The 12,125-nt window shown below is 35.4% G+C and overlaps 1 protein-coding gene across 1 annotated transcript; it reads right to left on the reverse strand.

The window, feature by feature from the left end:
* Positions 1 to 3,219: 3,219 nt before the first annotated feature.
* Positions 3,220 to 8,252, reverse strand: LOC118762664 (calcium-dependent protein kinase 12-like). The gene is made up of 3 exons (XM_036501608.1): positions 8,225 to 8,252; positions 6,661 to 6,746; positions 3,220 to 3,536 (listed from the first exon to the last, which is right to left on the reverse strand). Exons 1-3 carry the CDS (start codon positions 8,246 to 8,248, stop codon positions 3,335 to 3,337), a joined length of 312 nt encoding a protein of 103 aa, XP_036357501.1. The 5' UTR covers positions 8,249 to 8,252; the 3' UTR covers positions 3,220 to 3,334.
* Positions 8,253 to 12,125: the final 3,873 nt, after the last annotated feature.

Below are 12,125 nucleotides of genomic sequence, written 5' to 3' on the forward strand. Positions count from 1 at the left end.
TCGCAGAGTTGTCTGCAGGCGGCAAGACAATTTGCTTCGGGGACCTGACAGGGAGAATTTTTGTGAATTCATATACTGCCCTTGTGGCAAAAGAAATGAAAAAAAGAACTTTGTAAGAGGTTTTAGTGCCTCCTTCGTGTAAGAGGTTTGCAACCTCATGTCGATTTATTGAAACTAAAGAAAAAAGAAAATTGAACTTATTAAAAAAAAAGAACAATGTCTTAGAGAAGCGGAAGTCGGCAGGCGCTTTTTGACTTCTCCCATCACCATCTTCATCCACCACCACCATCATCCATTAATGTCTTTGTCCAGCCCGTAGCTACTCTGTGTACTGCACTAGTGGCAAAATTGTTGAAATAAAGTAGCTTGCTAACCAACCACATGGTTGGTCCCCGTCACTTAGCGGTTCGGCAAAAGAGACCGATAGAATGAGTACTGGGCTTACAAAGAATAAGTCCCGGGGTCGATTTGCTCGACTAAAGGCCATGCTCCAGCATGGCCGCACTCAAATGACTGAAACAAGTAAAAGAGTAAAAAGAGTATACATGTATATATATATATGATATACATACATAAATATATGATATATATTTATATGTATATATAAGTATGCATATGTGTGTGTGAATATATATGTACGTGTATATATATATACATATACATACATATATATATATATATATATATATATATATATATATATATATTATATATATATATACATATTATATATATATATATATAATATATATATATATATATATACATATATAATATATATATATATATATACATATATATATTATATATTATATATATATACATATATATATATATATAATATATATATATATATATACATATTATATATATATATATTATATATATATATATATACAATATATATATATACATATATATATATATATATACATATATATTATATATATATATATATATATATATATATATATATATAATATATATATATATATATATATATATATTTATGTAATATTTTATAACTATATACTTAATTATAACAAGGGTTTTGCTATATGCCGCACCACGCTCTAAAAAAATGGACGTCAAGGGACATAATTAACACCATAAAATCTCCGAGAAAAAATACTCCACGTAATAGGCTAGCAAAAGAAAGAAAATTAATTAAAACTTTCTGTTAACCGCGTTCAAGATCACGTTTCCAGCTTAAAGTAGTAAATATTGCCTATCGCTTTCCTTCATCGAAACTGTATTAACGACACACTTCACGTTGGTATAAAGGAAGGATGTGAATTCGACTTTGCAGTATATTTTTACGAGTGTGAATAGATATTAGTTAAGTGACGTCGTACCTTGCTTACATATTCATGAATACTCGTGAATTTACGCAATTGAATACCGTCACTGATGAAAGCATTCGGTAATATTTTTTACTTTAAGCTGGAAACAGGATCTTGTACGCGGATAACCGAAAGTTTTAATTCATCTTCTTTCTTTTGCTAGCCTATTATGTGCTGTATTATTCTCGGAGATTTTATGGTGGTAATAGTGTCTTTTGACGTCTATTTTTCAGTGCGTGGTGAAATTATGTATATAATTATAAAACATTTGTGAAATTTACCTATGAGGTTTTTATTTCCGCGCTGATCACCTGATAAAAATCGTTAATGATTTTTAACCTTTATTATTATAATATATATATATATATTTGGGATCACCACTACTTTATTATTCCCCCTTCTTCCTAGCTCTCCTGTAAGACCACCTCTGTCCGACCATCGCCATGATTGACCTCTAGCTACTAAAGCTTTCTTTTTTTTATTCTCTCTGTTTAATTTCTCGTGTTCTTTTCTGTTGGAGAGTGTAGGCTCGAAACGTAGAAGACTTTCTCACATTCCCGAGCGTTAAACTAATACATGTATTTGTTGTTTACATACCTGTCTTCGTTTTTTGCTTTTTGTAAATTCCAACTATATATATATATATATATATATATATATATATATACGTTAATTAATTTGTGTTGAAAGACTCCTGATGTGAAATCGTGTGTTGAAACAGATATCGTTGTATTTCGGGATGGGGGTTTTCTTTTCTTACCAAAGAAGAACACGCACTATATATTTGTTCTTCACTCGTTTATTACTGCTCTTGTTTTAACACATATCCATTTTCCGGAAATCTTTTGTCATACATCAGTGACACATTTTTCTATGACACACTTTTCGTTTTCGTGTATGCTTTTGCTACACTTACTCCATTCTGCTCTTCTATGACGTGTATCCATACGTGCGCATGTGTTTGCGTCCCTGTTTATGTGTGTGCATGTGTGTGTATGTGCGTGTGTGTATGTCATTGTTATTAGCAGCAATATAGCCATCCCCTCAGCCCCATCCTCTCACCCCGTTATACTGTTGCTGTCCCGGAACCCAAAAACTTGGTACAGTTCCTGTATCTCTCTGTATTTGTGTGATCGTCCACGATGTTACCATCGTGGTAGTTGTTATTATTGCATCGTTGTTACCGCCGCTGCTGCTGTCGTTATTAGTCGTGTTCTTGATATTGTTGAGGCCGTCTGTGAAGTTATATATATATACATGTGTGTGTGTAGGACGGACTATTTTCAGTTTCCGTCTACCAAATCCACTCACAAGGCCTTGGTCGGCCCGAGCCTATGGTAGAAGACACTTGCCAAGGTGCCACGCAGTGGAACTGAATCCAGAACCATGTGGTTGGCAAGCAAGCTTCTCTCCACACAGCAACTCTCGCGTCTTAGTTTACTTACTGAAAATATTTAGAACAAATCTGAAAAGATTTTAATAAGTACGGTCCACAATGCAAACACGTTTGATGTGCTTGGAAATTTAATAAATCATAGTAGCCCAGATTAATAGAGAGCCTAAGTCACACATCATTCCGTTTATTATGACGATTGTTAAGTAATTACTAAGACAGCAAACACCAGTCTCCAGCGCCTCTGTGACAGTTGTAATATCCTCCTTGTTGCCTTATAGAAACCTTTAAATGTTTAATAATCTTTATATAGCTATAGTTACGTTAGATTTTGTTTCAACGTATATTAAACCATGCTAAAAACTCGTTTAATCCCCATGAGAAAAATTTCCATCTTTGAGAGAAAACTAAATCATCTAACACATACATGTATATAAGCAATTTATGTTTCAAACTAAATTTAAATAGCTCACGAAAAACCAATTAAACAGCAGTAATTGTTTACATTGCTTTTATTTTATCTCTCAAAATAAGTAGCCTTCACAATTTCATAGCAGCCTTCACAATTCATAGCATCCTTCACAATTCATAGCAGCCTTCACAATTTCATAGCAGCCTTCACAAAGTCTTTGTAATCAATTTGATCATCTTTGCTGACAGATGTTATGATTTTTTGAATATTTTCACTACTGTGATCCATACACATCTTTTTCATTGCCGCGGTTAGTTCTTCTTTGTTGAGATAACCAGAATTGTCAGTGTCAAACGTCTTTAAAGCTGACTCAATATCATCCGGATTTCTTAATAAAAAAATAGAAGAGAGAAGAAGCATCATTAGTAACAATATAAAATTATACAATTTGTAGAAAAGCAACAAAATAATAATTCGTTCAAAGTAAGCATTTTTTTTTAATTTATAAGGTGAAATTCAGTTGATATAAAAAAGCTCTTATATAACGCATGACTCAGTTGATTAGCGAAAAGCTTGATGACTAGGTGGTCGTTTGAATACTGTCATCCACACTTAGTCGAGTTCATGGGGAAGACACTCAATACTTATTGGTTGATTTTTACTAATCTTTACGTAGAGAAGGGTGAGGCAGAGAGACAGACGTTTTAGAAAAGTTCACAAAATCATTAATTTAAGGTGCAAACAAATTTTATTGACATCAATGTGTTTATATTGAATTAGCATTCGTCAAAATTAAGTATGAAAAACAACATCTATCATGTGTAGTCCGTTTTCATTGATACATTTCTGAAAGCGTTCTTGGATGTTGGCCTCCACTCTCTCCCAGATTGCTCTGTCGATTTGGACGATTGCACGCGAAGAGCTTCCTTCAAATTGTCCAATGTACGGGGCTTATGTGCATACATACGTGCCTTGAGGTTTCCCCACAAGAAATAATCACTCGTGGACAAATCAAGGGACCGAGGAGCCAAGGAATGTCAGCAAACATGGAAATGGGGTGGTCACCAATGAGAGGGCGAAGAACGTCCATTGATGCTCTGGCTGTGTGGACCGTCTCCCCATCCTATTGAAACCACACACGTTGAATAGGCATACGTTTTCGTCGTAATTCGGGCCCTTTTGGGCTGTGCAGTGATCTTTTGTGCAGTTCTCTCGGATTATCAAGAGCTCAGTAACGATAGTTCTGTTGATTCGCCATGCCATTGGGATGAAAATGAGCTTCATCATTCATTAAAAAAAATGAGGCCGTCATTTACCCCCAAAATTGCTTCCCTCTGACGTGCGAAGTTAAGCTGCTGTGCATAGTCCCGCGGTTTCATCTGTAGCCGAATGACAAATTCGTATGGGTGGAAATGCAGATCTTCATGCAAAGTACGTGTTTAACTGGTTCTTATTTTATCGCACTCGAAAGATAAAGTCGACTTCGGCGGAATTTGAACACAGAACGTATAGACGGGGGAAATGCCGCTAAGTATTTTTCCGCGGCGTGCAAACGGTTTTACCACCTCGCTGCCTTGAAATTTCCTCTAATAATAAAGTGATATACAATACATAAAGCGGATATAATTGTGTCTTATTCAGAAGGCACACTTGGTTACGCAACATTTCTTGATCAGCGGTCTAGCACTGAGACGAAAAGGTGTTTAAGTTCATTATGTATGCATGCAACATAAAATTCACCATGTTTGGGGGGGGGGGGGCGTTGTGAACAATATAGAGTCTAGCGGTGAGAGTGGCACTCACGAACGCTAGGTCATGGTTTCGATTCCCGGAAAGAGCGGTGCGTTGGGTTCTTGAGCAAAACATTTCCTTTCACGTTGCTCTGAGATCATTTCGACATCTGACGTGTGACACACTTGTGCACCGGCACTGGCGATATCGATGTGATGGGGGAAGTGAGCTTATGTACAGCACATACATGTGATCACTATAAACAGCACGTACATGTGATCACTATAAACAAATCATTTGTGCAGCTCGTTCAGCAAAAACTGAACACACGTCGCCTTCCACGGGAAAGACCTTCATTATTATTATAATTATTATCATTATTGTTGCATATAATAGAAAGGATTATTATTATTATTATTGAAGGCGGCGAGCTGGCAGAAACGTTAGCGCGCCGGGCGAAATGCTTAGCGGTACTTCGTCTGCCGTTACGTTCTGAGTTCAAATTCTGCCGTGGTCTACTTTGCCTTTCATCCTTTCGGGGTCGATAAATAAAGTGCCAGTTACGCACTGGGGTCGATCTAATCGACTTATTTCCTTTGTCTGTCTTTGTTTGTCCCCTCTATGTTTAGCGCCTTGTGGGCAATAAAGAAATATATTACATCTGGTGAAGTACAGATCGAGAAAGATTTTTTTAAAAAGAAGGTAGTGAGCTGGCAGAATTGTTAGCACGCCGGGCGAAATGCTTAGCAGTATTTCGTCTGCCACTACGTTCTGAGTTCAAATTCCGCTGAGGTCGGTTTGCCTTTCATCCCTTCGGGGTGGATTCAATAATTACTAGTTACGCACTGGGGTCGATATAACCGACTTGATCTGTTTGTCTGTCCTTGTTTGTCCTCTCTGTGTTTAGCCCCTTGTGTGTAGTAAAGAAATAGGTATTTTGTCTGCCGCAACGTTCTGAGTTCAAATTCCGCAAAGGTCGACTTTGCCTTTCATCCTTTCGAGGTCGATGAAATAAGTTCCAGTTACACATTGGGGTCGATGTAATCAACTCGCCCCTTCTCCAAAACATTTTCGAGGCCTTGTGCCTAGAGTAGAAATAATTATTGAAAATGACCGAGCAAACATCGAACTAAGTTACCTAGCCTTTAATATATTTACTTTCGTTCGTGAGGCTGGATAACATAAGGTTTCTGTTATATATGTTTACGATGTAATCAACTACACCAATTCATTACAAATGTTTAGCTGTATCATTATGGAAGAAGTTATGAAATAAAATGAAGGATCTTTTCCTCTACATGGGCAGCTCGATTGTTTAATTTTCTTTAACTAAACACTTTGAAACTTCGTATACTGGTAGAATGTGTCATATAGAACATCTTTGACTGTTAGCGTTGTTGAGAAAAGTTTCTATTTTCGAAGTTATTTCGTGTTAAATTTGTCGTATTTCGGTAATTTCAACGAATCAATGAGGTGTATTCAGCTGAATAAAATTACTGCTGTTCTTTGTCAACAACTTCCGTCGGTGTATATTTCGTTTGTCGCTGTTATTTATGACATCGTCTATGCGTTTGTACTGGTTTTAGCTTTAAAAAAACTTCGAAAATAGAAACCTTTCTCAACAACGCTAAGAGTAAAAGATGTTCTATATGACACATTCTACCACTATACGAAGTTTCAAAGTGTTTAATTAAAGAAAATTAATTAATCGAGCTGCCCATGAAAAGGAAAAGATCCAAAATGAGAGATACGATGAAAAGATACAAAATGTGTGGACTTACCGAAGATATCGCTTATACATCGCTCGAACAAATTCAGGCTTGGTAACTATGCGATCTTTGTTTGTATCATATTCTTCAAAATCGCTCTGTCGAAATAAAATAGCAGACGTAATGATAGCAATATGAATAGTAGTAATAGTAGTAGTAGTAGTAGTAGTAGTAATAATAATAATAATAATAATAATAATAATAATAATAATGAGGATGATGATGATAATGAACTATGCCCTGATGCAGTACCAGACAGTGGATCTCATGGCTTCTGATCTTAACTTATTGGCAGTGTTATCATGTACATTGTTTTGTCTTGGTATAAAAGATGGGCTACAGCAAATATTTTGCTGAATATTACAGATTGGCTTGTCAGTTGTTTGACCGTAACAAGTTGACCATGTGCATCTCTGATCAAGAGCAGAAGTAGTGGGGGAGCATCATAGACGTGTGTTGAAAGGAATTCTTAGAGGTTTGGATAATTCACCTTTGGAAACATGGGTGGTTCGTTCAACATTCTTAAACAATCCTTGTTCATGGACCTTTTGAGGGGGATGGGTTAATCGATCTGAAGAAAATTCTAACTGGGCCCCACCTGCAAGGTCATGCTCTCTTTATCTTGATATGAGATCACCATGTCACGCGCATATGATTGAGATGCATGTGCTTATCAGACGGGCAGTTATAATGGGTATACTGGGCTTCGTATATTTTACCCCAGTGTCATTTTGATGGCATGCACTGCTCTCTCACTCAATAATAATAATGATATTATTATTATTATCATCATCATCATCATCATCATCATCAATAATAAAAATAATAATAATAACAATAATGATAATGATGATGATGATAACACGCAGGCTTGCATCAATGCTTAGATTAAATTTGATTGGTTTTTCTTGATGTTTAATGAAAAATCTTAACTTTACTAGAAAAATAGTAATGACCCTGAGAAATAATTAACCAATCTCATTCACTCATTTACTTTTGCTAAAACTTGCTATCTTTTCAGTAGTCGTTAACTGTGTCCGTTATCGGAATTACATTCTTTTTGTTTGAATGTTTGTTTGTTTTTTGTGTGCATGTGTGTGCGTCAGTGTGAGTGCGCATACACATATGTTTGTATGTATGTTTGTATGTATGTATGTATGCATGTATGTGTGTATGCATATATACATGTATGCATGCGTGCACGTTTGTAGGTATGTATGTATTCTGCATATCCATGCGCCTGTGTGTTCATGTGTGTGTGTTTGTGTTCATGATTGTGTGTTTGCATATGTGTGTGTGTGCGTGTGTGTGTGTGTGTGTGTGTGTGTGTGTGTGTGTGTGTGTGTGTGTGTGTGTGTGTAATAGAAATATGTTACAAAAAGAAAATAGAAACTACATGTGGAAATGTAAGGGAAAAATAAGAAGAAAAATAAGCGAAAATGCACATTGGAAATAAAAAAAGTAAAGGCTTTTTATGAAAAATAACGATAGATATATACAATTAGATGAACTGAGGTCGGAATAAAAGTAAAAAAAAATTATTATTGTGAATTGTTAAAGAGATTCATAAGCAAACCGGTTTCGTGAATTTACTAATCATTGCTTTCAATGCACACCGATTAATGAACGGTGTCAGGTCTACTAGTCCCTGCGTAAAACGATTATGTGTAAGGGAGGTAAGTAGTTCTAGATTTGGTGCAATTAGGTTAGACATAGATCAGTAATATTCATGGCGTATGGGATGTATGGGGCTTAGTGGTATTAATTGAAAGGTTAGTAGTGTTCTGTATTATGTTGTGCATTCATATTGAGTTGTGGAAGATATTTATTGATGAAAGTTGTCTCTTTATACATTCTTTGTTGTACTGAGGTGTTCTGTGAACATTCATAGAAGGGGAAAATTTAGAAATTAGGATTAAGATTCCTAGCACACATTTCTATGCGTTCACTAACATGTATCTATCTGTATTGTGGGTGGCGGATTTCTTCTTTGTGGAGAGTGGTTCTTCGAGGGAGTGATATTCCTAATTGGCCAATATAATTATTACCACACCCTAAACATGTAATGGCATAGATTAGATTTTCCGAGGCACAGGTGAAATTTGATTTGATCTTGAATATCTCACCTTGTTTAAAGTGGAATTCTGAACCCTCCAATGATAATCCTCGAAATACTTTATCATCTAATTTAAGACACGCTTCAGTCTTTGTGCATAGACCTAGTTTGTCTGAGAGTTCTTGCAGAAACATTTTTCAAAATTTTCTCTTTAACTCTTCAGACGAATTATTTTTAGAGGGACAACCATTTACGTTTTTACAATAGATGTTTATGGGGAGGTCCCATAAATCGAATAATTCGAACCAATCGCTAACAAACAGATCTGTTGCATTTTTAACAACCAAGACTTTCGCCTTGCATATGTGACATTAGTCCACATTTCGCCTATGAAATGTAATTTGCCGCCCGACACGTTATGGGCATATAGCTTAATGGTTAGATCGAGGGCTACTAACCCTAAGATTGCGTGTTCAATTCCAGGCAGTGCCTTGAAATAATAATAATAATAATAATAATAATAATAATAATAATAATAAACGATAAAAAATTAAGGAAGTAAGCACCTACCAATATATAAATACCGCACAACTACAAAAACTGTAAACCATAGCAAAAGTTTTAAAAAGAAAAGAAAAATTCCAAAAGAAAAAGAAATTCAGAAATTAAAAAATCCAACAAGGTGAGCATCTCTTTCTCCTACTATTCTCAAAACTGGAATATCTACAATTTCCTGTGAATATTTTAAATCTTCCTCGAAATAAAATAAGTGAGGAAACTTGCATACCTACATTTTTCGAATGCACAAACGATCACCTTCAAAATAAAAAAAAAACCTTTAATATCTACAACTACTGCGAATACCTATTCTTTCCTTTATCCTTGAGTATTCGTAAAATGTAAACATCATCTACCTTTTATTCTAAGAACACTACCATTTCTCTCTGTGCATTGATACAAAAGACCATATTTACTAAATCTTGAAACTATACTATCTACAACTCGTCTTCTTTTCTTTTTGACTCTCCTTGAGTATTCGAAAATGTAACATAATTTTCATTACAAAGTCCTACTGTTTTTCTCCAACTGGACAGACAAACGAACATCTCAAGAAAATTTTAAAACCTAATATATTACCCAAATACGTAAACACACCTTTTATGGCAACAACACAATTGAATTCAGAAATTCAAAGATTCAACGACGTGAATAAAAGGTGTGTTTACGTGTTTGGGTAATACATTAAAGTATTTAATTTTCTTGAGATGTTCGTTTGTCTATCCAGTTGGAGAATACAGTATGTATATATATATGTGTGTGTGTATGTGTGTGTGCGTGGGCGTGTATGTGTGTATGTATTTATATATACATATGCATGTATTTAAATATATATATATATATATATATATATATAATTGTTTTTTCTACCAGTAATTACAAATAGAACAAGTTAAACTGCTTCTTTTCAAAACTAAAGGAACGCTCTCAGTGATCACTTGTAGTAGTAAACACATTTGGCCTCAGTTGACTCAAAGAGTGCGAAGATTCTTTTGTCTCTATGGCTGACATCCCCACCATCTGCCGAATCTATTTATAAACCAATAGAATATGATGTATTCACCAAGCTGCTGCCCATCTATTTCCTTCAACAACCACATATTTATGATTATCTCAAGTACAAGACAAAAGTTGAAGATAAGAACATTTAGTAATATCTTTTAATAAAAAATGGAAATAGTAATGATAACAATAGTAGTAGTGGCGATAGTGATATTGATAAAAATAACAATAATAATAATATGCTACAGCTGCTAATACTACAACTACTACTATTATGATAGCACAGGAATCTGAGGCCCAACTACCACCCTTACCATTACCCCATTCCTGGTACTGTTGCTGCTGCTGCCACCATTACTGCTACTACACATAAAAACAATAATATCAGTGATTATGATGTTGATAATAATAATAATAATAATAATAATAATAATAATAATAATAATAATAATAATGAGCAGACGTAGTGGGGGAGCTTCATAGACATGTGTTGAAAGGAATTCTTTGGGGTTTGAATATTTCACCTCAACATCCTTAAACAAACCTTATTCGTGGAACTTTTGAGCGGGATGGGCTACTCGACCTGAAGAAAATTCTAACTGGGCCCCTACCTGCAAGGTCATGCGCTGTTTATCTTGATATGGGATCACCATGTCGCGCAGATATGGTTGTGATGCATGTGCCTGGTGTACCCTTATCATACGGGTAGTCATGATGCTTATAATGGGTTTCCTATATTTTACCCCAGTGTCACTCAATAATAATAATAATAATAATAATAATAATAATAATAATAATAATATTAGGTTGTACCAAAAGTTCGTAAACACTTGCGAAAATTGAATTTTTACTCGCCAAGTACTAACAAAAACAACAAAAATTATTCCTCAAAATAAAGACCATTACTTTCTAAGACTTTCTACGAACGTTTGGTACAACCTTATAATAATAATAATGGGCAAAAATAAAATAGACATCACTGCAGCACCAACAGCAGAAGAAGTGGAAGAATTTTGAAAAGAAATATGGTCGGCGAATGAGCAACCTCAGAAAAAACTATTAAAACAACGAACTTAGCAACTGAGCAACTTTGGACCCCTATAACAACTGAAGATGTCGCCCAGGCACTGTAAAGACTAAACAACTGGAAGGCACCCGGGCACGACAAGATCCCCAACTTCTGGTTAAAATATCTGACAGAAATACACAAAAAGCTGGCTGAAAACTTTAACGACATACTAGCAGAGCCCGAGAGAATGCCCGAATGTCTCACGAAAGGGAAAACAATCTTAATTCCCAAACCCACTGAAATGGCAAAAACACAAAACTACAGACCTATAACCTGACTCCCTACATTTTACAAACGTTTATTGCAGTAATATCGCAAAGATTGAGCAAACATCTGGAAGAGCAGAAGGGATGCTGCAAAGGCTCATACGGCTGTAAAAACCAACTAATGATCAATAAAGCCATAACTGAAGACACCCGCAGAAAGAAGAAAGGCCTCAGTATGGCTTGGATCGACTATCGAAAGGCTTTTGATAGTATTCCCCACACGTGAATCCTCGAAATACTAGCAATGAACAAAGTAGCACCAATAATTGTAAAATACATAAGACACTCTATGAATAAATGGCAGATAGTGTTACAGATGCAAACAAAAGAGGGACTCGTAAAAACCAAAACCATTCCCATTAGAAGAGGAATATTCCAGGGAGACACGCTCTCTCCACTCCTTTTCTGCTTGGCACTGACACCTCTATCTGATATACTAAATAGAACTGGATGCGGATACAAATGTTACGGCAAAACAATCAGCAACCTTTTATATATGGATGACCTAAAACTATACGCTACAAAT

This window comes from Octopus sinensis, linkage group LG1 (assembly GCF_006345805.1).
Source record: "Octopus sinensis linkage group LG1, ASM634580v1, whole genome shotgun sequence".
Lineage (NCBI taxonomy): Eukaryota > Metazoa > Mollusca > Cephalopoda > Octopoda > Octopodidae > Octopus > Octopus sinensis.

Excerpts from the sequence above, each read along its gene's own strand:
- LOC118762664 (XM_036501608.1), bottom strand. The coding sequence starts at position 8,248 with ATGATTAGTAAATTCACGAAACCG. Across the intron at positions 6,747-8,224 it reads TTAGTAAATTCACGAAACCG|AGCGATTTTGAAGAATATGA; the intron begins GTTTGCTTATGA and ends TTATTTCGACAG. Across the intron at positions 3,537-6,660 it reads ATGTATAAGCGATATCTTCG|AAATCCGGATGATATTGAGT; the intron begins GTAAGTCCACAC and ends TTTTTTATTAAG.